This window comes from Ixodes scapularis, unplaced genomic scaffold, assembly GCF_016920785.2.
Source record: "Ixodes scapularis isolate PalLabHiFi unplaced genomic scaffold, ASM1692078v2 PGA_scaffold12__126_contigs__length_90152505, whole genome shotgun sequence".
NCBI lineage: Eukaryota > Metazoa > Arthropoda > Arachnida > Ixodida > Ixodidae > Ixodes > Ixodes scapularis.
This window is the reverse complement of record NW_024609838.1, coordinates 26,390,431-26,417,638: the sequence shown is the minus strand read 5'-3', so window position 1 is coordinate 26,417,638 and position 27,208 is coordinate 26,390,431. Positions and strand designations below refer to the sequence as shown.

The 27,208-nt window shown below is 46.9% G+C and overlaps 2 protein-coding genes across 2 annotated transcripts; both read right to left on the bottom strand.

Annotated features, from left to right (window-relative positions):
* Nucleotides 1-3,473: 3,473 nt before the first annotated feature.
* Nucleotides 3,474-10,771, bottom strand: LOC8053112 (transcription factor 15). The gene is made up of 4 exons (XM_042289346.1): nucleotides 10,690-10,771; nucleotides 10,199-10,533; nucleotides 9,407-9,472; nucleotides 3,474-3,665 (listed from the first exon to the last, which is right to left on the bottom strand). The coding sequence occupies exons 1-4, from the start codon at nucleotides 10,769-10,771 to the stop codon at nucleotides 3,522-3,524; spliced, it is 627 nt and encodes a 208-aa protein (XP_042145280.1). The 3' UTR covers nucleotides 3,474-3,521.
* A 3,853-nt stretch (nucleotides 10,772-14,624) lies between these two features.
* LOC121835313 lies at nucleotides 14,625-15,417 on the bottom strand (the record flags this gene model as incomplete). Its single annotated transcript, XM_042289345.1, has 2 exons — nucleotides 14,625-14,762; nucleotides 14,824-15,417. Coding segments are annotated over 2 exons (732 nt in total), but the record flags the coding sequence as incomplete, so codon positions are not given.
* Nucleotides 15,418-27,208: the final 11,791 nt, after the last annotated feature.

Sequence of the window (27,208 nt, the reverse complement as noted above, 5' to 3'; positions counted from 1 at the left end):
ACTTTCAGCCCGAGCATATATATATATATATATATATTGTATATATAATACAAAACGCCAATGTCAAACCCCTGACTTTTTTTTTTTTTCTTTCTGTGTTGTTTCAAAATCGTCACTCGCGACACGTTTCACACTAAATGAACAACATAAACATTATTAATGAACAGCAGGGCCCATTAAAGCTCCTTCATGTTTCAAAAGTAGCGCAAAGTGCGTCGATGCACGAGGCACGTGCAACGTGCATCCCTTGGGAAGGTCAAGGCGGCACAGCGCAGCACTGAGCTAGATTTCAGACACCATGTTCTTTCCAGAAGTGGCGCGCTGAACGTGTCTCGCGCGTTTCCACAACAATGAAGGCGCCACTTTTCCCAGGATACAGGGGCTTTAGGGCCCGTTTGCTCGAAGCGCTAACCGCGGCTAAAGTTAGCCGCAGTACCTAGGAGAGGGATTCTGAGATCATGTGACAGGGATCGGTAGGGATGCGGGAAAACATGGTGGTGCCCCGCAAAGTGAGCGCCGCTCGCTTCGGAACTAATATGTCGTTGTAGCTGCAATATCGCGCGCGTTAGTCAGTAACTAATGGTGCAGGAGGCTTTCGCTTTGCCTTACCTCACTTAAATCGCAAAGCATGAGCAATGACCTCGCCGCATTTTTTAGATAGTATTTCGATTCTGGCCATTCTTAAGCCTAAATGAACACGCTAATTGTCGGCATGCATGGAAACGTCTTTGGAAAGTGGATTGCCTTGACTCAATCGGCCATGTATTGATAGCACACAAATTTCCCAAGTACCGAGGTGCATGCTACGAGTGTAGTTGCAGGCATTGCGCGTGCTGGCGTATGCAGTAGTAATATACCCGTTACTCTGGGCAGGGGGCGCGAGCGCGTCCGGAAGACTTACGCAAGACGCGACCAAGTTTTGCTGGCTGCATCATCCGTGTGGCGCTGTAACGTTAGATTTTGCACGTGCCACGTTCGAATACAAGCCTCTGTCAGCATCTGTAGATGTGCGGTAACAAAACGTCTAAAGAAAGTTAAAAAAAAAAGAACAGAATTATGCTGCTTGCGGCCGCAGCGTTCCATTAAACATTCCTTTCATATTTCCTTTCTTTCACAGCTTCCGCGAGCACGTATATTTCACTTTACGTGATAGTGAAGCCGAAGCTACTCGGAAAAGCGCGTCATCCTGAACGATGCTCGCACTGCACGAGCGCGCGTGCTTGGCAGGGACGCGGAAAGCTCGCAGCTCGCTCTTGTAGCCTCTGCTACGCTGGAACTTAGAATGGAACTGAGTAGAAAAAACTCTAGTGGGGAAGCGTATTGATGCAAGTTCGAAACGCGAGCCAAATATTCTATTTTGGTCGCCTGCAGCGCTGCTCAAAACTTGTGAGCTACGGGCCTATCGTTCTAAAGGAAAAAGTCTAAAACAAATTTTGCCTTGCACGCGCGTTCGTCCAAGTCTTATAATGATTATTTACTTCGAATCTTTTATAAGAGGAAGGACAGCGAGCGCGGACCATAGAATTACACTTCCAGCGTTCTTCTCGATGCTTGGGTAATTTAGAAAAAGGTCTGTCGGGGCGGGACGCTGGTCTTCTTTTGTGTACTATTAATATTCGGTCGATTGAGTCAAGGCAATCCGCTTTCCAAAGACGTTGCCATGCCGACAATTATCGCGTTCATTTAGGCTTAGAAAGGCCAGAATCGAAAGACTATGCAACAAATGCCGCGAAGCCATTGCTCGTGCTTTGCGATTTAAGCGAGGTAAGGCAAAGCGAAAGCCTCCTGCACCATTCGTTGCTGACTAACGCGCCCGATAGTGCAGCTACAACGACATATTAGTTACAAAGCGAGCGGCGCTCACGCACCGGGGCGCCGCCATGCTTCCCGGCATCCCAGCCCCCAGTCACGTGATTTCAAACTCCCTCTCCTAAGTACTGCTGCTAACTTTAGCCGCGGTTAGCGCTTCGAGCAAACGGGCCCAGGTTTTCTTTTCCGCCAGCTCTGCATGATGGGAAATTTACCTCGTTTCTTTATACTGGCTACTGCATGTCAGGAACATCGGTGGTTTTGATAGAACCGAGTTGGATGGACATCTGAGAATTCGAACTTATTAGTTAATACACTGAAAGCGACACGTACTGAATACATGTAGCGATATAGGAGTGTGGCAGATTTAGAAATATAGAATTTTTTTAATTATAAACTCGACCCCTAATTCAATCTGAGTATTCTTATTCCTAAAGTCAGATTGAATGGAAATATGTAACCAGATGCACCACTCGCTGACAGTAACTCTGTCAAATGGCCACAACAATTTAAGATCCCTCCTCCAGGTCATACTTCAGAAAAACGAACAGTTTATTTTTCGGTTAATATTGGTTAAAACCGGTTACCGGTGAATAATTTACGGTTCCGGTTCCGGTTACGGTTTTTATAAATATCAAATAACGGTTTCGTTCCGGTTACGGTTACAGAAAAAATTTCGTTCCTAAACGGTTTTCGGTTTCGGTTACGGTTAGGGTTTGAGTCCCTGGTTTAGACCAATCACACCACTTCAACTGTCTCGTACTTGAATCAAATATATAAGTTAAATATCAAAGGCGTCAGTAAAGATGCATATACATATTTCTTCAGCCTGTCCTCCTCCTGACAGCATGATTTTTTTTATTTATTTATTTGAGTTTTGGGCTAAAGAGATTAATGATGTTCCACAAATCCATAATGTTGTATTCATCATTTCGCAGTATACCTTAACAAACTTATCATTCTCTACATTTGACCGTTTAACCGATTAAAGGTCACTGATTAATGAGTTAAGTCCTTAATCCGATGCAGGGCCCCCTCCTCCCCTGCCCGTAAGTAAGCCACCAAAACAAAAACTTAAACAAAAGGCGTGTTACGTCTAGCCAGTGGCTCGAGTAAATTATGTTGTCCACGATTTTTAACAAAAAACGGCTCAGTGATTTCTGATTTAGCTCATATCGTTTATGCGGAAATTTTTATTCCTCTTCGTGCGTATTTACAAGGTGGACAAGCGATACTTCGGCAGAAACCTATGACGTCATCGTATTCGGCGCACTCTGCGTGGCAAGTCCCGGGCATCTCACGATCGCTCCGCAGTCAGTGAGACCGCGGCATCAGCCGATAAGGATAGCCGTGAACGATTCACGCGTAAGCAAGAAGCGTGACGGTAATAGACCAAGCCCCGTGCTTCTTAGACTCTCGGTGACTGCAAGCATGACTTCGGTTCGCAGCCGACGCTACGAGCTAATCCCCAATGAAGCACCGTCAAAAGCGTAAGTCACTGTGCCTCTTCTGTTTATGATTCGTCCAGTGATGATAGAACACGTCCAGAAACACGACGAGCACCATTGTGGTAGGTTTTCGACGCTGTTCGATTGGTCCCCTCAGAGCCGTGTATTGGGTCCCCTCATGTTCGATTGGTCCCCTCAGCTCGTAGCGTCACCTGCGTCTGGACTTGTCGTCAGAGAGCTATTACTGACGGCACGCCGCGGGAGTCACGTGAGCGCGCCGCGCTTATTGGCCTGCTTGGAGCTCCTGGACTTCTTGGCCTGCCATTGGTCGTTGCAGCTGTGACGCTTGGGCCGGTCGTCGGCGTAGGGACTCGCTCCGGCGTACAGGCGGGACCTCATGGGCCACTTCTGTGAAGAGTAAAAACCGCCTGTTAATATGCTGAACAGAATATGCATGGTCCAAGTTAAATTCGTCATTAAATGTTTAGACAGCGAGAGGTAGGTCTGCCAGAGTTTTCTGGCGACATTGTTACACGCTGATGAGAAATGTGGCCAGTGCAGTGCGATCGCTTGCCTGGGTTCCTTTAACGTGCGTCACGATAGCGATACACGACCGCACGCTGGTATACGATGCTCATTCAGATCGAAACGGGTTGGGGCGCGGAGAGCAAGTCGTCTGCTTCTTGCGGAAGGGTTGGGGTGAAGTAAGAACGACGGCGAGCTATGATTGGCTTTGTTTGAACGGGTAGTGGGGGGCAGACCTCAATGTTAGATGCCTTAAGATCTACCCACTAACTTTTTATTATATTTTATTTTTTCAGTCAGCCAATAAGAGCTCGGTGTTCTGACATCATCGCAACCCCCGTGCAACAAGCAGAACATTCAGCTTCAATCGATTGAAGCTGGGTGTTCTGCGGCGCGAACTTTCGCTCCACTCGGCCATCGATCCCCCGTTTCTGAGCGTTATAAGGGCGTCGACGGAAAATTTCCCCTGACATATATACTGATGATTCATGTAAGTAGCACAGCTCCGGACGCTCGCTCAGATGAAAAATGTTGCTCGCAGTTGACATGCACGCCGCACATTTCGTATTCCATTCAATAAAGCAGCTCTGAAACATGTCACATAGGCCTATTTCGATAAGATTTTCCCCTTTTTCGATCTATTGCGGCAAAGGCAGTGGTAACAAAATAATGTATTTTGTGTTGCTTCGCGGTGATGTTGCACAGATGAACGCGTAGCATTTGGCACCTGAACGGCGCGTGTACGTCGTCGTCGTCGTCGTGCTTAGCGTCTCTGAAACAAATTCCTGCCAAAGATATTCGGAAAGCAAGTCGTCTGCTTCTTCCGCAGGAGTTGCGGTGACGTCAGAAGAACGCCGAACTCTTATTGGCTGATTGAAAACAAAATAGTGGGTAGACCTCAAAGCATCTAGCATTGACATCTACTCACTATTAGAGCGCAGCCCTCAGGCGCCCGTTTCCGGCTTGAGTGGCGTCGCCGTCGCCGTCGGCGTAACCGTAAGGTCACGTGACCCCCCAGGTCCGGGGGTCACGTGACGGCTTGAGCTCTTACGCGGCCGTTTCCGGCTTGGGCGGCAAGGAGGACAGCAGCAGGAGGAAGGTGGACGAGGAGGCGAAGGGAGGAGGTTGAAGGATGAGGTGAAGGAGAAGGAGGGGGTGGAGGAGGAGGAGGAGTAGCAGGCAGGATCACGAGGGAGGAGGAGGGAGGGGGGGTATACGCTCCCTACCCTTCCCTCCGCATAGCGCTCCGGCGGGAGTGGAACGCGTAGTCCGCGTCTCTAGTGGTAGGGCACCACAGCTTTGACCCTGCGATTTCGCTTCTCTCCGTTTCGTCCCAAGATATACCTGCTTGCCCCGTTTCCCCATGCCTTCTGCACACTCTCCCACCATGTGTGAGCCCGCTGGCTCACACAGGAGTGCTTCGTCAGCGTTCGCCTCGGACCCGTGTTCTCACCGATCGAGCCCCGGCCGACCGCTGACGCAGCGCCCGTGTGACACTCTTCTGTTATACATGCGTGCGTTACCGGAAACCAGCCGTGTATACGAGAGACACACCTCCAGCTCTGCCGCAAAGGCTCCAACTCTGCGGGCTTATATATGTTCTTAACCTTTATCCTCTATCCGACCCGCAGCCCTAAAGAGTCACTTGGCCGAGTAGCAGACGCGCTTAACACACGCGCTGCAAATGCGTACACCCCATAAACAATGGGACGGCGACATAATGTTATACGTGCGCGCGAGACGCGCGTATGGATTGGCGATCTGTTTATGGGGCTCAGAAACTCGCAATTCCCTGTTTCCGGACTGGCTCCCTGGTGCCTGCAGCAGGCATGCATGCACGCGTGCATGCATGCGTGTCACGCGAGCGGCCCATCCCGCGCTCTTTGGGTCAATACTGCGTGACAGGAAGTCCCCGGCGCCTCGAGATCTGGCCCATTGAAATATCGAACAAGTGGCCCGCGGGTGATCAGCGCGGCCCAACATGTGGGACACGGTGCGGCGTCTTGACCGAGGGCCGACACGACAGAACGGGATCGATGCGATGGCCATGGCGGCCGTGGACGAATAGAAGGGCACGACGAAGTATATACATCGTTAGTTATTGTTCTTTTTCTGCGAAAGGTCATTGGTTAGAACGCCGGGGTCTGGGCTCTGGTTAGTGGAAGGTTGGTGTTCTTACGAAGATGTGACTCGACGTCTGCCGCGTATAGCAAGGCATGCATGCACACTAGTGTCTTCACCGATAACAGGTTTAGAGGACTTTGGCGTGTAGCATTTTGCGCCATATAGAGCGTTTAATTATATCATCATTATCATCATCACCGAGAACAGGTGGCTTCGGAAAGTATCGGTGAAGATTTCGGCTTATTGCGCTTTCAATCAGGCCGCGAGACAAAGATGGCGCCCTTTGGTTTCCATGGGTTGAGTCACCATTGAATCTTTAAATTTGTGAATGACAGTTGTCGAGGAGCAGCCATAACCGCCCTGCATTCCTTTTTTTTTTTTCTGGATGAGCAGCGTAAACACCGGCGTGCGGTCTGTATCACTACCGCGCGATGCACGTTAATGACTTCAGGCTAGCAGTGGATACTGCACTGTCTACATTTTTCTCATCTATACGGAGGAGACACACCAGGCGCTCATGGGGCTGACTAACCCCCCCCCTCCCCCCTTGTCTGTAGATACGCACAACAATTACTTTGCTTTACGCAACCATACCAAAACTTTCAGAAATGCGTTTTTGTGACCTCCTTGTATACCGTTCAAGTGATCGATCAAGCTACGACCGCTCGACTTTTCTTTCTTTTTTTTTTTCGCAATTTTGGAGCGATTATAATTCGGTTCACCTTACGATGAGCCGCTGAGGATGCTACGAGCCATCAAAGTCAATGGAATGTCTTACCGCGTGACCATCCACATGACCTTCAAGAGAGGGCGCGTATGGTCACGTGATACTTTCAAGGCGCTGAATTGGCTGGGATTGGACAACTTCGAACAAGGGCACGCTGAACGCTGTCATTGACGGGAGCCCATATCCCAGGGACAAAGCCATCGAAGCTTATTTCTACTTCACGTGGCCTGATCGCGTTGAGCCGTATCTCCAGCGATCAACTCACGAAAGGGAGCTGTTAACATAGCTCCTACATGTTTTGTTGATTTTTTTTTTTTCTGTGATGCGTTAGAAACGGCTGTGAGGCAACGAACAAACTCGGGAAACCTGACGGCGATCCTTTCTGATCCAGGCCGGAAAAAATATGACACGACAGCGTTCCTCTGTAAACAGGGGTCATTGCGCATTGCGTGGGACAGGCGCATTTGTCCCGAGTCATTGTGCATTTTGTGAGTAGTGCCAGAGTAACTGTATGTGTCATTTACTAGCAGTGTTGGAAAGTACTTTAAGTACGCTGTACTTAAAGTACTACTTTCAAGTAGATTTAGAAAACTTGTACTTTACTTGAAGTACATTCTCTTAGTATGTACTTGTACTTTACTTAAAGTATTTTTCTTTGTATTTTCCGAGGAAAGTACAACTCCCGATTTCAAAGTACATCGCTCCAATTTGGTCTCGATGAAACTTAGCTCTTTCAAGAACCACGCACTCCTGTCCTTGGCTTTCCCAGTACTGTACACAACTCCCTGAGGTCAAGTATAAGAGTTCACCAACCTTTAACAAAATATATTGGCGTATAGTCATGTGAGAATACACAATCGTCTTTCGAGACGTCATCCGGTCATTTTTCTGAGTGAAGTAATGTTGACTATAAACCCGGTACAACTAATTAGGCCTTTTAAGTTGATTGTGTTGAATAGCTTGTAAGCGAGAGTAAAAGAACTACTCTGTGGCCACTTGACTTCATCCAAATTTCGCCGCTATTTCCTGAAATAACTGATGCACCACCATTACCTCTTGGGGCAATGCATGTCAGTAGAGTCCTGCATATCCGCGGATATCCGCAGTAAACTGGCGTCAAGAAAGACTTGATTCTCACCAAATATCGCTTTAGAACGCTCTATCTCACCAAAAATGCTGTTTCTAAGAAAAGGAAAGAATGCAGGAGCATCAGTCGTCCCGGGAAAGCATGTTCTTGTTTAGCAGGAAAAGAGCAGAAAACGTTCTTGGAACAAAGAAAACCCAAAACGTACGAGCCACAAGAATGTAGAAGAAACCTGCAAGTGGCTTCTTCGCAGTAGATCGAGGAGACTGAACTCGATCCTCTGGCGTGGTAAAACTTACGCCAGTACGAGCTTCCGCACGTCATTCTTGCAGCACAGTTTTTGCATGCCATCCCAGCATCAAGTGCATCAACGGAGAGAGACTTCACAGTAGTGGGTATTAATTGTAGAGAGACAAACCAGTCTGAATTCGTTCATGTTGACGACAATTCAGTTTCTTCTACACAGCAACTTTGACAAGTGAAACGTTGCGTGCGTGTGCATTTTCTTTTTCTGGACAGTTGGCACTGAATTGTTTTTTAAGTATATGCTTTCGAGCATGCAGGTGAGGGTTCGTGTTTAAAACTGAACCAATGGGAGGTGTTGCCATTGTGATATTTTCTCAGTGGTGAACTCGCGCCTTACTATATATACACGAGTACTTTGCTGCGGTGAGTGAACACCCTTCCTCTCCCTCTTTTTTATTGTCTGGCCTAAATAAAAGGACACAATAGTTTGTCCTTTGTTAATTTTTATGTGTATAAAATATGCGTTGCTCGAAGTGGGGTTTACAAAGCAAAAAGGAAAATAAATGTTACAATTTCTTTCCTTTTGAGCGCATATTCTGGACAGAGTGTTTTAGTGTCATGTACTCTCAAAAAGACAATCTCATAACTGCGATCTTCTTTCAAGCGATGCGAAGTATCTCTGGAAGGATGATCGCTTATTTTATAAATACGATAAAAAAGAATACGATAAAATGACCTTCACCGTAATTCTGTCACGAAGATTTCTTTGTACAAAGGTTATCAGACGGCTTATAAAATACCATCCAGATGCTTCTTTTAAATTTTGATTTATGCTTGATTTTATGATATAAATTGAATGTGCGGATCAAGGGTCAAATGTTTTTCCGAATTTTGCGGATGCGATTCAGATGCGAATAGGAAGTCTGCGGATGCGGATCGGATGCTGATACAATTACTTCAAAACTTTGCGGATACAGATCAAATGCGGATGATCAAACTGTTATCCGCGCAAAACTTTACATACCAATTAAAAAAAATGTATAGCGGATTGGAAGAACATCATGAATGATTAGTACGTGTACTTCACTTTGAAAATACATTGCATTTATAGTACTTAACTTCAAGTACATTGTGCCCTGTCTACTTACTACTTTACTTGAAGTACATATATCCTCTCACTTACTTTGTACTTTACTTCAAGTACATTTTAGGTGTACTTTGCCCAACACTGTTTACTAGTTACGCTAGGCAGTGTGAGTGCACAGCGCCACCGCCCATGGCGGGACGCCCAGAAAGTTTTCACGAAATGATGTATCGACAGTGGTGGAAATCCTGGACGATGGTGTGATGCGAAAGAAAGTTGCAACCGTGTGCAGATGCTACCAATTCCTCTTCATCGCAGCGGAAGCTACTCCCTTTAGGTGCGACGATGTCGATATTTACCTTGACCGGGTGGAGGTAGCTTCTGCTGCTGGCTGACTCCAAGGCAGGAACCTGCTCCTGCAAGCACTGAAAGCAGCAAGATGACCCGTTGACTGTGGAACCAGTGTGATATACACGTGGTTTCGAACGAAACCTTCTAAAATCTTACAAGGTCACGTTCGGGAGTAACTCAGGTAATCCGACTTTCTGGGGGCTATCATATGGCATACCAGAATTTTCTGGAGCGCTGGAGGACGTGACATCTTATCCCGGAACACTCCTCCGGAAGAAAACTGGCGGTTCACTCCCTTTAGAGAAAGCGAGTAAACTGCCAGTAAGCGAGCCTTTCGAGGAAGGGAGTAAACTCAGCGGTATTTTTTTTTTTTCTTCTTCGCAATATCGAAAAGCATTTGGGAGCTGTTGACCGCCTCATGCCATAAAGACACGTTCCCTCCGGTCTGGCCAGAGACAATTTTATATCTGTATTGGGGATAATGGCTCTGGAGAACAGGGGCCCATGCATCACCAATCTAATCACATGCCTTTGACAATATATATATGCTTTATACCGATGCCACAAGATTGGGTCATAAATCTACAACAGTAATACTCTGCTTTATGATACTGATGAGATGAAAACCAATTGCAACTTTATGTAATTGTGCGGGGCACTTGAAGCGCCATCAAGCGACCTGGAGCATTTTGGAGAGTCTGCACATACTATAGCACGGGGTTTAAACCACGTGATCGGATAACTTCTGAAAAGGTACATTGTGGACCTCTCTAGAAAGGCAGGACGGAAGGCTCACTCACCGCTTCAGCATTTTCCTGGTTGTTCCCGGATAGCAGCGCCCCCAGGTGAGCGATGTAATTGGAGGCCAGCACAAGCACGTCCAGCTTGGACAGCTTGGTGTCCGGCGGCACTGACGGCAATGACATCTGAAGGGCCTGGAAAGCACTGCGCAGGCTCCGGACCCGACTGCGCTCCCTGGCCGCGTTTCGAGACGTGGCTTTGGATGCGGCTGCGGATTCTGCGCTGTCGACAGTGGACTCCAAAACGCCATCTTGAAGGTTGTCGCCAAGGTGAGGCTCGAAACCAGGCGAATCGGCTGACGTGGTAGCCGAATCCTCGGATGGTGGAGACAGGGCTGTGAGGAAAAAGCATTATCATTTACCCAACAAAACACAAAAACGACGTCAAAAAAAAAAAAAAAAATATATATATATATATATATTGTTACGACGAATATAGATATATACAATGATTTAATTTACATTAGGTGAAGATTGAAAATGGCGGTTACAATCATCCAAAGCTCGTTGCCTCTGCCTCTTCTTCTTCTCTTCTCTCCTCACGAAAACGTCCCTTCTTTTTCTTCTTAACATCACTCCCCCTCGGGTAAAAACGGCGTCCCGCCGTTTGAATAGGTGATGTATGGTTTGAGCCGGAGGACGTGAACTGTTTGTACTTGACGATGGCGGTTATTTTGGGGAGGTTCGACGGGTTCCACTGTATAATTGACGTCACTTGTTCGGTTGAGGATCCTATAAGGACCGCGATATCGAGGTAGTAGCTTCTGAGCAAGGCCGACTTGTCGCTGTGGGGTCCAGATCAGAACCAGGTCACCTGGTGAATAGGCGACGAAAGTGTGGGCGCTGTCATAACGGGCGCATTGCCGTTCCTGAGAATCAAGAGTTCGCAGGCGCGCAAGTTGTCGTGCCTCTTCAGCACGGCCTATGGCGTCCGATGCATAGTCGGAAAGTGAGGCTTCGGGGTGTAGCGGAAGCAGTGAGTCCAACATGAGGAGCGGTTCATGACCGAAAAGAAGATAGAAGGGAGAGTAGCCGGTTGTGTTATGAGGAGAGGAATTATATGCGAAAGTTACGTAAGGGAGTGCAACGTCCCAATTTTTGTGCTCGTGGGTAACGTACATTGCGAGCATGTCGGCAAGGGTCCGATTAAGGCGTTCTACGAGGCCGTTCGTCTGTGGATGGTAGGCTGTCGTTTTTTTTGTGAAGAATGGAGCAGAGGTTCAAGATTTCACTTACGACGCGAGATATGAAGGGCCGTCCACGGTCGGACAAAAGTTCCCGAGGTGCTCCGTGCTTGAGGATGATGTCTTCGAGCAGGAATTGGGCGACGTCAACTGCCGTTCCGGTCAGGAGGGGCCTTGTGACTGCGTAGCGTGTGGTGTGATCGATCGCGACCGCTATCCAGCGATTACCAATTGAGGAAGTAGGGAAGGGACCAAGAAGGTCAACTCCTACGCGGTGAAAGGGCTGTTCAGGAGGATTCAGAGGTTGTAGAAATCCTGGAGGACGGGAGGAGGGTGTTTTTCGGCGCTGGCAGGAGTCACACGAGGTGACGTATCGCTTCACTGTTCTGTACATATTTGTCCAGTAAAATCGTTGCTTCGCTCGGGCGTAGGTTCTGACCACGCCCAGGTGACCGGATGATGGTGCGTCATGCAGCTCGGCAAGAATAGACGTTTGTAAGTGCTTGGGTATGACCAGAAGCCAAGAACAACCGTCGGGTCGAAAATTTTGTCGATAGAGAACGCCATTTTGGAGAGAGTAGAGACTTGAAGAGGGTGTATTGGTGTTACCTCTCAGATCTGAAATGAGAGAGTGCAGCAGTGGATCGAGGTTCTGTTCCTGGGCAATGTCCAGAAGGTTCGAGATAGGAAGAACGGGAATATCGGTGTCTTCATTGATGTGGGTAGTAGAGTCCACGGGGTAACGGGATAGGCAGTCGGCGTCTTGATGGAGCTTCCCTGATTTATAGTTTATGGTGAAATCGTACTCTTGGAGTCGAAGAGCCCATCGTCCAAGGCGGCCGACAGGATCTTTTATAGACGATAGCCAGCACAGGGCGTGATGGTCAGTGATTACAGAAAACTGGCGGCCAAACAGGTATGGCCGAAATTTAGTTATTGCCCACACAACCGCTAGACACTCCCGCTCGGTGATCGTGTAATTTTTTTCGGCTGAAGAAAGCGTGCGGCTAGCGTAAGCAATTACTCGGTTGTGTCCGGATTGAATTTGAGCCAAAATAGCACCGATCCCATGGCCACTGGCATCTGTGCGTAGCTCAGTGGGTGCGGAGTCATCAAAATGACCTAGAATGGGGCTGGTTGTTAGAGCAGTCTTTAAGCACGTAAACGCTCGTTCTTGGTCTGATTGCCATAAAAAAGGCGTGCCTTTTTTCAGAAGGTTGTTAAGTGGGCGGGCAGTATGTGCGAAGTGGTGTATAAAACGGCGGAAGTATGAAGACAATCCCAGAAAGCTACGGACATCCTTAGTGCAGCGCGGTCTTGGAAAGTGCTGAACAGCTGCTACTTTGTCAGGGTCTGGTTGAACGCCGGTTTTATCCACCAAATGACCCAAAATTTTTATTTGACGACTGCCGAAGTGGCACTTGGACGAGTTTAATTGAAGGCCGGCGTTACGGAAAAGTTCGAGTACTTGGGCCAGGCGCGTGAGGTGAGAGGAAAATGTGCTTGAAAAAATAATTACGTCGTCGAGATAACATAGGCAGGTTGTTCATTTTAAACCTTTAAGGAGGCGATCCATCATCCTCTCGAATGTCGCGGGGGCATTGCAAAGGCCGAATGGCATAACTTTAAATTCGTAGAGGCCATCTGGTGTAATAAATGCTGTTTTTTCTCGATCTGAATCGTCAACTGTAATTTGCCAATACCCCGAGCGGAGGTCGATAGTGGAAAAGTACTCGGCACCGTGCAAACAATCAAGCGTGTCATCAATACGTGGGAGTGGGTAAGCGTCCTTTTTTGTGATTTTGTTCAAGCGACGGTAATCGACGCAGAACCTCCATGAGCCATCTTTTTTCTTAATCAATACAACGGGCGATGACCAGGGGCTAGAGGAAGATCGAACAATGTCCTTCGAAAGCATGGTGTCAACTTCTTGTTGAATGACTCGGCGTTCGCTGGCTGACACTCGGTAAGGTCTGTGGTGAACGGGAGTTGCGTGGCCGGTGTTGATGCGGTGTGTAGCAAGGGTCGTTTGGCCAAGGGGGCGGTTGTCAAAATCAAAGATGTCATGGAACTCCCATAGAAGATCTTGAAGGCGCTGTTGTTCGGAAGGGTCCAACGTGGAGTCTACCATGGTTAGTATGTTGAAAGGGTCCAGGGGAGCTGGGCGGGTTGAATTAGAAGGGGTTGAAGGGTCTGCTGCAATAGTGGAGACGGTGGCCGTGTCTAGCGATGAGCTTGTTGCTAAGGAAGCACCTTTTGGCAATACTTGTGTACTGGAACTAAAGTTAGCTATCCATACGTGGGTGCGGCCATTGGAAATTGGAACAATGCAGTGCGGGAGGGCAAGCTGTTTCGCGAGAAATATGTCCTTGTTAGGCGTTAGAACGTAGTCTCCATCGGCAACAAAGTGATTTGAGTGAAGTTCGACGGTAATGGCGGCAAGCGGAGGAATCCGATGACTTCCAGTGGTGCATAATCTTGAAAGGATTGATTCAGACGTGTGGGCCGAGGTAGGAATGTCGAGGGCAATGGTTCCTGTGGCGCAATCAATGAGGGCGGCGTGCGTTGACAAAAAATCCCATCCTAGAATCATAGCATGGGGGCAATTAGAAATCACGGTGAAGAGAACGCGAGTGGTTTCATTGTTTATGGTAATTTGAGCGCTGCACATTCCAAGAGGTGAGATAGCGCGGCTGTCTGCACCCCGGAGGAGCTTAGAATCCGGGGGCGTCAAAACCTTGTGAAGCTGGCGTCTAAGATCTTCTCTCATAATGGAGATGGCGGCACCGGTATCTACAAGCGTCAATATAGGAACGTGGTCTATTGAAACTAAAAGTTCGTTTTGTGTGTTGCTTATAGCTTCCTGTACAGGATTAATGGGCACGAGTTTTGGTGCAGCCCCACTTCGCGAGGCTGCACGGTTTAGTTTCCCGAAATGCGGTGGTCGTGGATGGGGGATGTTGAGCGACGGGGCATGGGCGAGGGTGAGCGGCGAAGATAGGGGGAGGGGGAACGGCTGTATCGTGTGGGCAACCGGGGCTCGTGATCTTCATGAGGATAGAGGTTGGCTGGTGGGCTGGAGTGACGTTGAAAGGACCGACGGTAGGCAGTCGATGAGAAAATGCGCGGTCCATCGTTGAATCGGCGGCGACAATACCGAGCAATATGCCCGATTCCATGACAGTGAAAACAGACGGGTCGGTCATCTGACGTCCTCCATGCGTTAGGATCACGTTGTGGACTCATAGAATTGGTGGATGGTAAGTGGTGGAGAGGACGAGGAGGCAGACGTCGGCTGTCTGGTCGTTCCGGAGGGACGAGCCGGTGGATTTCTCGTTGAACCAGCGCTTGAACAGCAGATACTGGAACTGCTGCACTACCTGAATCAGCAGGGAGAGCAGAGGTTTCTGTTGGCAGCATCGCTTCCAATTCACGGCGTACTATCCGGATGATTTGCCTCTCAGATATAGGCGGATCCTCACAGGTGGAAGTTGGTGTCGTGTTGGGCAGGCGTGTGAAGTTTGCTGTGATCCGGCGTTTTTTAGCCTCTTCAAAGCGCCTGCACTCTTGTATAACAGCATCCACTGTGGCACAATCTTTAAATACAATCAACTGGAATGCATCGTCGGCAATACCCTTAAGAATGTGAGTTACTTTGTCAGCGTTAGTCATGACAGGATCAGCCTTCAGACAAAGGGAAAGAATATCTTGAATATACGTAATGTAGGATTCTGTGGGCGTTTGGACACGTGAAGCGAGCTTGCGCTTCGCGGAGAGCCTTCGACCAGTAGGATCGCCAAAGAGATGTTGTAGCTGTTCCTTACACATGTCCCAAGACGTAATAGTTTCCTCGTGGGTGAGGAACCAGGTTCGGGCTGTGTCTTGTAGATAGAAAATGACGTTTGCAAGCATGATAGTTGGGTCCCACCTGTTATGGACGCTGATTCTTTCGTATAGGTGGATCCATTGTTCTACATCTTGATCCCCGGATCCGGTGAAGTTTCCAGGGTCACGAGGGTGGGCAATGATAAGAGGGGAGGTGGGTTGCGACGGTGTGCCCTCCGATGGGGTACTGCCAGATGCCGTGCTGCCGGAGGCCATTATGGTAGATGAGACGGGGAGCTGTCGGCTCCGGAGTTCCAGGTTGGTGGCGACGGAGAGGTAGATGGACGGACCGCACCTCCACCAAGATGTTACGACGAATATAGATATATACAATGATTTAATTTACATTAGGTGAAGATTGAAAATGGCGGTTACAATCATCCAAAGCTCGTTGCCTCTGCCTCTTCTTCTTCTCTTCTCTCCTCACGAAAACGTCCCTTCTTTTTCTTCTTAACAATATATATATATATATATATATATATTCTCTAAATTTAGTGGGGAATCACAGTGTCATGTGATATCATGACGTCACAGTATCGCATCTATGTGTGCACACTGTGCAACGCCTCGGTTCATTTTGAGAACAGGGCAATTAATAAATCGTCTATCTTCCCTTAGCTTAGAGCACAACGAAGTACCACAGTGTAAGAGATGATAACCTGACACCGGGCGTTCGCACTTGGGGTGGTTTCCGTTACAGCCCTCTACAAATGGGCTGAAACGGGGCGCGTTCAAACGCGAAGGGTGTTTCGGGTACGGGTTTAAATAAGAAGGGCGCTTCGGGGAACGGGTTGAAACGGGACGGATTCAAATGGGAAGGGCGTTTCGGGAATGGGTCAAAACGGGATGGGTTCGAACGGGAAAGTCGTTTCGGGAATGGGTCGAAACGGGACGGGTCCAAACGGGAATGGGTTTTGTTTCGGGTTACACACCATATAAGGAGGGCGTTCGGGAAAGGGTTGAAACGGGACAGGTTCAAATGGGACGGGCGATTCGGGAATGGGTTGAAACGGGACGGGTTCAAACGGGAAGGTCGTTTTGGGAATGGGTCAAAACGGGAGGGATTCAAACGGGAATGGGTTCTTTCGGGCTACACCCGACCTCACCCTGTCTTTTCATTTTTGTTCGTCAAAAGATATACAGCCTTGAGGAACTGTTACTGTGGGCCTGCTGTGCGGAAGCGCGACATCTGGGGCACTATCGCGTTAGAAGGGATGGGTACACAAATTCTCTATTCTTCTTGCACCTAGGCTTTGCGTAAAACCTTGTGTGGAAGAGGAGGGGAGGGAGGGGGTTGAGCGAAGTGACACAAAAATGGACAACGCGTCGATTAAAATCCACAAAATAAGATAATGCGTCGATACTCGTGTATAATCTTACTTTTGGAATATCGGAGAGGGGAGGGACGGGACTGATGCAACTAAATCTTGAATCATTTAGTAGATTATCTCGTTGTGCAACAATTCATGGATGTAAAAGTCACGCGAAATCACGCCAGAAAGTACGGGTGTTCGTTCCTAAGGGGAATCAGGTCAAGCATTAGTAATTTAATGAGCCGTTTTTAGGCTGCTAACGAAGTGGGGAAGGTTGTTTGAAGCTGGAATGTCCCGTGTTATATGTTTCAGTCAATGAGCGGACTGACAATGCCACCAATTTATTTTTCATGGACTAGATGTTTGCCGTTATGCTAAACCGAAAAAAAAAGGGTTCTATTTACTGCTGTAAGGTATACATTCTCTCCGGTGTCGGATACAACATCGATTACTCTACACGAAAGTCTCCTCTAGAACTTCCAAGGGCTCTCATATACTCACCCAGAGTGTTCTCCTCCGACGAAGCGGAACAGAGGCCAAAGTCGCCATCAATGGGAAGAACTGCGTCGAAGTAGGACGCATCTTGATCCAGGCCGTCCCAGAACCGCCAGCCACAGTTGCCGACGTCCAGATCAAGGTCCAACAGGTCTTCCATGCTCTTCGAAAGTCAACCCTGGGTCGCCCCTCACGAGTCTTGAGCGCCTCCTGGCTCTGGGAGGTGATGGTTTGCACGCGTCTACTTATCTAAAGCCGACCGTGCATAGTCGCCGACAACGCAAGAAACGCGGGGCGTGTCGTTATCGCCCAGCAGCCAATGGGATTGCGGCATTAGCCGACAGGAACGCCGCAGAGCCAATCACGAAGCGAGGACATTGCAAGCCATGCCTTGCGTTTCTCGGGTTGTCATTGACTGTATGTATGCAGAAACTTACCAGGGTCCCTGGACGCAACTCCTCAGCAAAGGGCTTGAGCCTTTTCAGCGGAAAGCATTCCGGATGACGTCGGCTTTTGCAAATGGTCAACTTGTGTCTTCTTGTAACCTAAATCGGTGACCTTCTAGCCTTGGTTCGTCTATACAAAACGGGGTTCCAGGAGTGGTGGGAAACTAACAGTCCACCTTATGCCTGCGTACGTTTTCGAACGTCTGTGGACAAAGAGTTTACGACCAGGCCGTCGCGAATTAAGTCACTCTTGCGTAGAAGACTTGATGATTCAGGGCCGGACCTTAGGCTTTGCCTGGAAGACGGACGTGTGTCCGTGAGACGGTTCGGCTGAGAGGGTGTTGTCTTGTGGGCGAGGGACTAGGCGTTTGGTATCGCTCGTTCGAGGGCCCTGGAGGGTCCGATCGGTGGATCCTCCCCCCGAAAGAGTTTCAAATTTCGGAGGCAGGTCCCGCAGCGCGGAACGCCCAATGGCGGTTCCGTCCGATTTATCGCGTCAGCCTGCGGCTTGGCCAATCGGTTATCTGGAAAGCTCGGCTGGGATATTCGAGCTGTGTTTGTAGTTTTTACAACGCCTACACACACACACACACACACACACACACACACACACACACACACACACACACTGTTTGTCGACGACAGTCTGAGGCAAGTAGTTGTATCGGTTTTCGGACTTGTTCTGTCAAGACTTGCTTCTTTTCTTCTTAATTTTTTTTTTTTTTCGATTTGGCGGTTTGAGTGTTTTGATCATATGAAAATATATCAAAACCGCGGGTGACCTGCTTAACCCGCAGCCGATGATATTTATCTTTTCACAAATAGGTTCATTTACGGTGTTTACGTTGAAGTAAAACATACAAAGAAGTACAGACTGGCGAAACTCATCAACTTTGCGTAGACAATAAATTATTTGTTTTTGTAGAATTAAAAAAGGAAATTTGCGTTATATATATATATTTTCTGAATACAAATGGAAGCTCTACTTTGATTAGGTATACTTAGACCGAAGATTTTCCGATATTTATGAGCAAAATCGGCGATTGTTTCTAAGTGTTCGTTCATTTTTTTTTTTTTTTTTTTGGTATTGGTGTATCTTGGTGATTCGTTTCGGGCGCACGCTAAAATCGGTGAATTATTGGTGAAATAAAATCTCTCGAAAAACCAAAGAGCTCAAGTCTAAGAGCTACGAGGATTTCGACAAAACGCAGACCAACTAAAAAATTGTCAACGTGCAGGCGGCTGTGGACGGAATAAAAACTTGTTAGCTGAGTTTGAGTCGTTTGTCTGTCCCCTTATTTTTGTGACTTCTTACACTTTTTCTTTCAAGTTTCCTTTCCAGTCTTAGGATTTCAACATCATGATCAGCAGTCCAACTGGAGCGAACATTTTCAGAAATTGGTGTTTTTCGGTTTTAACCAATTTTATTTGTATTCTTGACGCAAAAAGATGTTTAAAGGTTTTTGTTGTTGTTTCGGTTACAACCGGATTGTGAAGCCCTAGGTATACACCGTGCCAATTGTTTCGGAAAACATTCATGCAGTCTTTTCAATGTTTTCTTAATTTTCAGTACACTCTCAAGAAAAAAGGGTGTAGAAAGGGTGTATCGTTACACCTTCTGTCCCATATAATACTCCCATAAACTTTAATTCGACGTGCAGCGCCCTACAGTCGAACAGACGGCCCCACATTTTACGAGGTGCTTGATAGCCGTGTGTTACAAGTTATTAAAGTAGCTAATGTACGTTTTACTGCCTACAAAAAATAATCGGGGTTTTCTTGGCCCTACTGTAAAAACACGGTGTTTTCTTTCTGTGGTCTTTGATACGTCTTTAGCTGTTTAAAAAAGTTGTAGAACACGGCTATCAAGTACCTCGTAAAATTTCGGGCCGTCTGTTCGACTGTAGGGCGCTGTACGTCGAATTGAAATTTTGGGGTGTGTTATATGGGACAAACGGTGTAACGATACACCTTTTTACACCTTTCTTTTTCTTCAGAGTGTATACAACAACACGCTTCCCTGACATTACGCCACCGCGGTAACGCAGTTGTCGGCGCATGCCGATAGGCGCTTCTCTTCACGCGAATCTTAGTTTCTGCGCACGTTGAAAGTCAACGAAAGTACTTTGCAAAGCGGCAGACGCGTCCGTCTTGGTGTTGACGCGTGCCATGCGAAGCGCAACTTCGTCTGCTTTCGCACAGAGGTTGCGATGGTGTCAGAACGCTGAGCACTGACTGGCTCTGGTTGAAGGATAGTGGGTAGACCTCAAGGAAGCTTGCTTTGAGGTCTACCCATCATCCTTCAATCAGAGCCAAATAGAGCTCGGCATCTTTCTAATGTCACCACAACCCCCGCAAAAGAAACAGACGTACTTTCAAGTTTCTTTATTCCTCTTCGTACAAGAAGAGAGGGAAGAGGGAAAAAAGCAGTACAAAACTGCTTGACAGTGCCCTCTCCTCCCGCAACAGCAACAGTAGGAGAGGCACTCAAAACAAAACCGCTCTGAAGAGTACACAATCTGATTTCTCACGAAACTAGTAAAGATAATATGCGTTTGTTAGGACAGTTTTTAATTGTAATATTCCGCGATAAAAAATGGTTTAACATTTTTGGTAGTTGGTATCTCACCACCTGATTTCCGTAGTTTCTTCTCGAGCGTGGGACCGCCCAGGCATCGGCATGGCGGGTGGCGTATACGAGGTGTTGTGTGAGTGAAGGGAATAAAGAGAAAGAAGTCTATTTCTCGGGTGGTTTATCGCTGCTTTATATGCTAGGTCAAGTTTGTACTCATAATAATTCGTGATTGGAACAATTCCTAATTTATTGAATAACGGTACCGTTTGGCCTGTCATGTGCTTCATTACACAAAATACGAATCACTTTTTCTGAAGTATATGAATGCGATGAATATCAGCAGGAGTTGTATTTCCCCATACCAAGAAACAGTAATTAAAACAATAGTAGACTAAAGAGTTATAAAGAAGGCGTAGTACAGACTGCAGGGTAAGGTTTTTCTATGCTTATAAATTATACCTACCACCTTCGATAGTTTTTTCGCTGTAATCTCAACTGTTTCATCCCATTGCATGTATTGATGAAACATAACACCAAAAACTTTGACATTAATTTTCTGCACAATTTCTATACCACGTGAGTCTAACGAGGTAAGCTGATTACCGCTAATTTTTACCCCCTTTGACCTGGAAACCACAGCTTTCGTTTTACTACTATCTATCGCTAAAGAGTTCTGGACTGTCCATGTATAAAGCTTTTCTAGAAATGTATTACCTGTCTTCATAATGTCCGAAATATCGGGACCCTGCAAAATATATGCTAGCATCGTCTGCATAAATTATCATGTTTGCTTCATTGTCAATGTTAGCTATGTCGTTAATATACGGGTTAAATAAAAGAGGCCCTAAAATACTCTCTCGTGGAACACCTGCATTAAGTTTTCTAGACTCAGAACATTGGCAATTCATTACAACACTTGTAAAGCGAAACTGTAAGTAACTCTCGAGTATTTTCAGGGCTATTCCCCGAATAGCAGAAAGTTCTAGTTTTTGAAGGATGGTTTTATGATTAGTACGATCGGAGGCTTTTGAAAAATCGATAAAGATTCCCAACATGTAAGAAGTTTATTTTCAATATTGTTTAAAATTATTTCTTTTTGGTGAAGTAACGCTAACTCTGTCGAGTACCCTTTCTGAAACCCGTACTGCTGGGGACTAAGAATTGAGTGTTCCTCAGCTACTCAGAATTGAGTGTTTCTCAAGGAGCGCCCCGCATAGCGTCGCACTCGTTGAGACGCCCCGAGACGCGCCTGGTGGTGGCGACACTGGCGCGAGTGATGACGTTTGAGGCCTTGTCTACTGGCGCGAGTGATGACGTTTGAGGCCTTGTCTAGTGGCTGTATACGCCCCTGTTTCTTGTCTCTACTTTTCATTTGTCTTAGGTTCGATATTGATTCAAGTTTCACGTCCTAGCTGCGGCACGTGTTTGCGGCGCGAGCGCTTCCGGGCCGTAACGTGAGAAGCGTCCGCCATTTGTCGAATCGATGTCGGGTATTTTATTGTTGCCGCCGCGAAAGAACGCGGCAAACAATGTGCGTCGAGATGAAAGCGACCGCGTTGCGTTGTGCTACGAATGGAGCCCGCGGCAACCGTTGTCGAGGCTCGCTTCGGCGTACCGACGACACGTTGGCGCTTAGAATCATTGTTGCCAGTTATCCCAAGCGTTATCTGGAATCGCGGGAAATGCTTTTATTTCATTTTATTTTTTTCCGACCTCCAGAGTCGTTTAGACAGTCCGCGACAAAGCAAAAACGATATCGTCCGAACTTTCCAACACCGTATACGCCTAAAGCTGAGGAAGCCGCATTTTCGAATTGTAACAATCTTGCTCTGCAGTAAGAACCAAAGTGGCGGTGCCCACAAGAAAAAAAAGAAAAAAAAAAAGAAGGAATGAAATGCATAGAGTTACTAAAGTAGCTACGCTTAGAGTATTTACACTCTACAAACTCTCTCTGGCTTTTTTTTGGTCGTCGCCATTTTGCTGCTTGTGCAGAGCGGGCGCAATAGACGCAATAGACTATTTTTAAAATTCCGTACCGTATGGTGGCTCGATTAGCAGTTTACCTACCGTACTAATAAAGGTAACGTAGTCTTTTTTTTTTTTTTCGGGCATTATTATTTTGCTTATCAAGATAAGTCGCGAATGTGTGTTTTTTCCTTACAATTCTGTCTGGATCTCTCAGTTTCGATGGTGACAAGTATACAACCGGTAAGGACGAAGCACCGACCCCATTGAAGCCGTGATAATATTTTATACATCAAGGGGCTGTAAGGCCGATTACATGCCGCCGACAGATTGACTGAACCCGAGTCAGAAATGAACGCCTGCGCAGCTCTTCTATTCAATTCCTGTGTGTTTTTACCGACGTCATTTCGTCCACCATTTTGTTGTTATGAGCAGTCTGGCGCGCGCAGAGGGCGAGCACTTCGAAGATTCGCATCACACCCTTAAATTGGTAGCGCATAAAAGCTTAATTAGAGCCCTGCATATCCGCAGTAAACGGGCGGATGCGGATACAAATTTGACATATTTTGGCGGATTGCGGATCGAATGCGGATGTCAGGTGCTGCGGATGCGGATATCCGCGGATCCGGATCTAAATTTTTGCCCGGTGGCATTCAGTTCGTCGACTGACGTTTCATCTACTGATCGTTTCGTCGACATGCGACGTTTGATCGAAAGGCTTCTCGTGTTTGTTTCATCGGAAAACCATGAGACGTTTCGTCGCACGCAACCCTGCTATTTTCGTAACAAACTTTTCGCGTTTCGCCTGGATTACAGGGAGGAGAGGGGTATGGTTTGGTTAAGCTCGCCTTAGTGAATCGCGAGCTAGCTTTTATCAGCTTAGTAAAGAAATGCGTTGTCAACAAAACGTCGCAGGGGCATGTGTTCACAAAACGTACAGCGTCGACGAACCGTGTGCCCATGAAATGTATGTCCATGAAAAGTTCTCAACGAAACATATTTCCACAAAACGCGTTTCGAAGAAACAATAGGGATCCTAAGAAAGATCTGAGTCTCACTGACGATCGCTTCAGTTAGAGCGTTGCCCCTCGTCAAAAATGCTATCTATAGAAAAAGTAAAAATTGCAGGGCATCAATCAGTCAATCAATCAGGGAAAGAGCGGAAGACTTTCTCCAGGCAAAGAAAACCTCAAACGTACAAGTCACAAGAAAGTAGAAGAAACGTCCCCCTCTCCGCAAAGAGTAGTCTAGTCACGATTCCAAAAAGAAAACAAGTGCCTCGACATCCTTTTTGTGCACTTCTTCTGAGCAGAGCGTCGCAGACTCCAAGGACGATCACATAACTGAGGTAATTTTTCCTTCGACGCGTAGTGCATCGGGAAGGCTGATCGCTTTTAATATAAATACGATGAAACTGATAATGATAAAATGACATCCCCTTTGAATGATGACCCGAAGATTTCTTTGTACAAAAATAAACAAACAGCTTAAAAAGTGCCATTTGTATATTTTTTTTTTCATTCTCGCTTGATGTTATGATATACAATGAATGCCTGATTGTGAGTCGGATCTGGTTCCACATTTTGTGGATGCGGTTCGGATACGGATACAAATTATGCGGATCGGATACGGATACAATGATGTAAAAAGGTTTGTGGATGCGGTTCGGATACGGATACAAATTACTGTAAAACCCTTATTGTTCGCGAGCCCTCAATTTTCGCGAATTTCGCGAATTGAAGAATTCGCGAAATTTAAGGGCGCGCGAAAATTTCGTTCCTTAAGATTTTCAATGCAGGCGTCTGGAATTCGCGAAATTTAGTGGTCGCGATTATGTCATCTGTGACCGATTCGCGAAAAATAGGGGCCGCGAAAATAAAGGGTTTTACAGTATGCGGATCAGATACGGATACAATGATGTAAAGAGGTTTGTGGATGCGGTTCGGATACGGATACAAATTATGCGGATCAGATACGGCTACAATGATGTAAAAAGGTTTGTGGATGCGGTTCGGATACGGATACAAATTATGCGGATCAGATATGGATACAATGATGTAAAAAGGTTTGTGGATGCGGTTCGGATACGGATACAAATTATGCGGATCAGATACGGCTACAATGATGTAAAAAGGTTTGTGGATGCGGTTCGGATACGGATACAAATTATGCGGATCAGATACGGATACAATGATGTAAAGAGGTTTGTGGATGCGGTTCGGATACGGATACAAATTATGCGGATCAGATACGGCTACAATGATGTAAAAAGGTTTGTGGATGCGGTTCGGATACGGATACAAATTATGCGGATCAGATATGGATACAATGATGTAAAAAGGTTTGTGGATGCGGTTCGGATACGGATACAAATTATGCGGATCAGATACGGCTACAATGATGTAAAAAGGTTTGTGGATGCGGTTCGCATACGGATACAAATTATGCGGATCAGATACGGATACAATGATGTAAAAAGGTTTGTGGATGCGGTTCGGATACGGATACAAATTATGCGGATCAGATACGGATACAATGATATTAAAAGGTTTGTGGATGCGGTTCGGATACGGATACAAATTATGCGGATCAGATACGGATACAATGATGTAAAAAGGTTTGTGGATGCGGTTCGGATATGGATACAAATTATGCGGATCAGATACGGATACAATGATGTAAAAAGGTTTGTGGATGTGGTTCGGATGCAAATACAAAGTCTGCGGATCAGATACGGATACAATGATGTAAAAAGGTTTGTGGATGCGGTTCGGATATGGATACAAATTATGCGGATCAGATACGGATACAATGATGTAAAAAGGTTTGTGGATGCGGTTCGGATACGGGTACAAATTATGCGGATCAGATACGGATACAATGATGTAAAAAGGTTTGTGGATGCGGCTCGGATACGGATACAAATTATGCGGATCAGATACGGATACAATGATGTAAAAAGGTTTGTGGATGCGGTTCGGATACGGATACAAATTATGCGGATCAGATACGGATACAATGATGTAAAAAGGTTTGTGGATGCGGTTCGGATGCGAATACAAAGTCTGCGGATGCGGATCGGATGCGGATAATCAAACTGTTATCCGCGCAGGGCTCTAAAGCTTATGTTTCATCACGCTGACATCTAACAACAAAATGGCGGACTGACGTAATGTGAAAACACCCTATAGGGCTGGCATCATCGGCTTCAGAGAATCTTCCATCATTAATAAAAAAAATAAAAAGGTGAGTGTATGTTTATACAGTCGGAAGTTAGTCTACCTGTCGTCTGACGTCTCAACTGTAGATGAGGAAGTTAGCCAGTACCGTACAACTGCTAGTGATACACGACTGCACGCCGGTACGATGCTCACCCAGATCGAAACGCGTCAGGGGTGGGGATTGAACCCAGAATCCCCGGGTTCTGCAGCGCGAGCTTTCACTCCACGTGCTCCCAAGCTGGTATGCGCTAAAGTCACTTTAGTATGCGCTAAAGGCTAGCCCACTCCGTGCAAAACACAAACTAATCTGCTTAAAAAAAAATGGTTGTGGGTATGTGTATATAGCCTTGAAGTTAGTCTGTCTTCAACGAGCGACTTGTCTCTCAGCAATAGCCGGTGCAGTAGGTCTTTAACGTGCACCACGCAGTAGTGATACACGACCGCACTCCGGTGCGATGCTCATCCAGATCGAAACGGGCAGGGGTGGCGATTGAATCCAGGATCCTGGCTTCTGCAGTGCGAGCTTTGATTCCACGGGCTCCGAGATGGTGTGCGCTAGGCCACTCAGTTCGTCTGCTTCTTTTTCAGGGGTTGTGGTGACGTCAGAACGCCGAGCTCTGATTGGCTCTGATTCAAGAATAGTGTGTGTGTGTGTGGGGGGGGGGGGGGGGGGGCGACAAGAAGCAGACGAACTTGTGCACCGCATAGTGCCTCCACGTGCGCTTTGCCTATTTGGTAATGACACCTAATCATTTTGTTCCAAACGCTTTTTTTGTTTTTGTTTTGAAGTGCGTGAAAGGGCGCGCCCCTGCATGCGCTTGTTGCGCTGACTGTGCTACAGCGATATTTTGTTCTCGACGATGTATTTGCATTTTTTCCGTGAGCGCGCGTGCTTTCGGCATCACTACAAAGGATGACATATCACCCTAAAGAGAAAGACGTTGAGGCACCCTAGGCCACTCGGCTACGGTGGCTAACACGGCCACCGATCCCCCATCAGTAACCCCTCTGTTCTTGGTGAGCCGATCTAAATTCGCTGGTGACGGGTAGCTTTATGGAAGCATTTCTTGTAGGAAGTGTCTATTCTGCCGGCAGCCGGCACAATAACCGGGGGGAAAAAGTGCCGGCAGTAGTCGCCTATTGGGTCTCGTATAAAACGGATTGTAAACACGCCTATTCTAAGCTGTGGATTAGCTCAGTGGGTAAGATGTGCGCCTCATACACAGCAGGATCTTAGTTTAATCCCCCGAGGGAATTTTTTTTTTCTTCGGAATTTTGTTTTTTGTTGAGGTATTAGGCGATATTTACGACATCTCTCTTTTAGAATTAACACTGAAAAAAGAACACAAAAAAAAAAAAAATAACACGAATGTTGTTGACGAAACACTTCCTTTTTGGGGTTGAATGGAGGACAGCGGGGCTTGGGCCGGCCGGCACGCCGCCGCGATGCGGTGGTACTGGTGGGCCAAATAGGTCAATATATTTCTAATGAGCAGCCGCAGACTGTCGCCGCTAAAGGAGGGGGAGGGGGGGGGGGCCATGTTAACGAGCTTCCCAGTGATACACGCGCCGTCCGAAACTGCCGGCATTTTTTTCCCCGGGCTATTGTGCCGGCTGCCGGCACAATAGTCTCACCCAAAATACAAATTTCATTATTTTACCGGCAGGTGTCACGTGACTTCAGGCAGCCAATGGGAGGTGACTGCCGGTAGAATTTCGGAAAAATTATTCTGCCGGCTGCCGGCAGAATAGACACTGCCGGCAGCCGGTATGCCAAAATTTTGTTATCCACACACCGGCGAAACAAGCGTACATCTTGGTACCATCACCAGATGCTGTGTCGGTGCTTGGAGGCACTGAAAAATAAGTGTACTGTTTTGAAATACGCAAGAAGAACAATATAATTGTATATCGGGATCTGTGGAG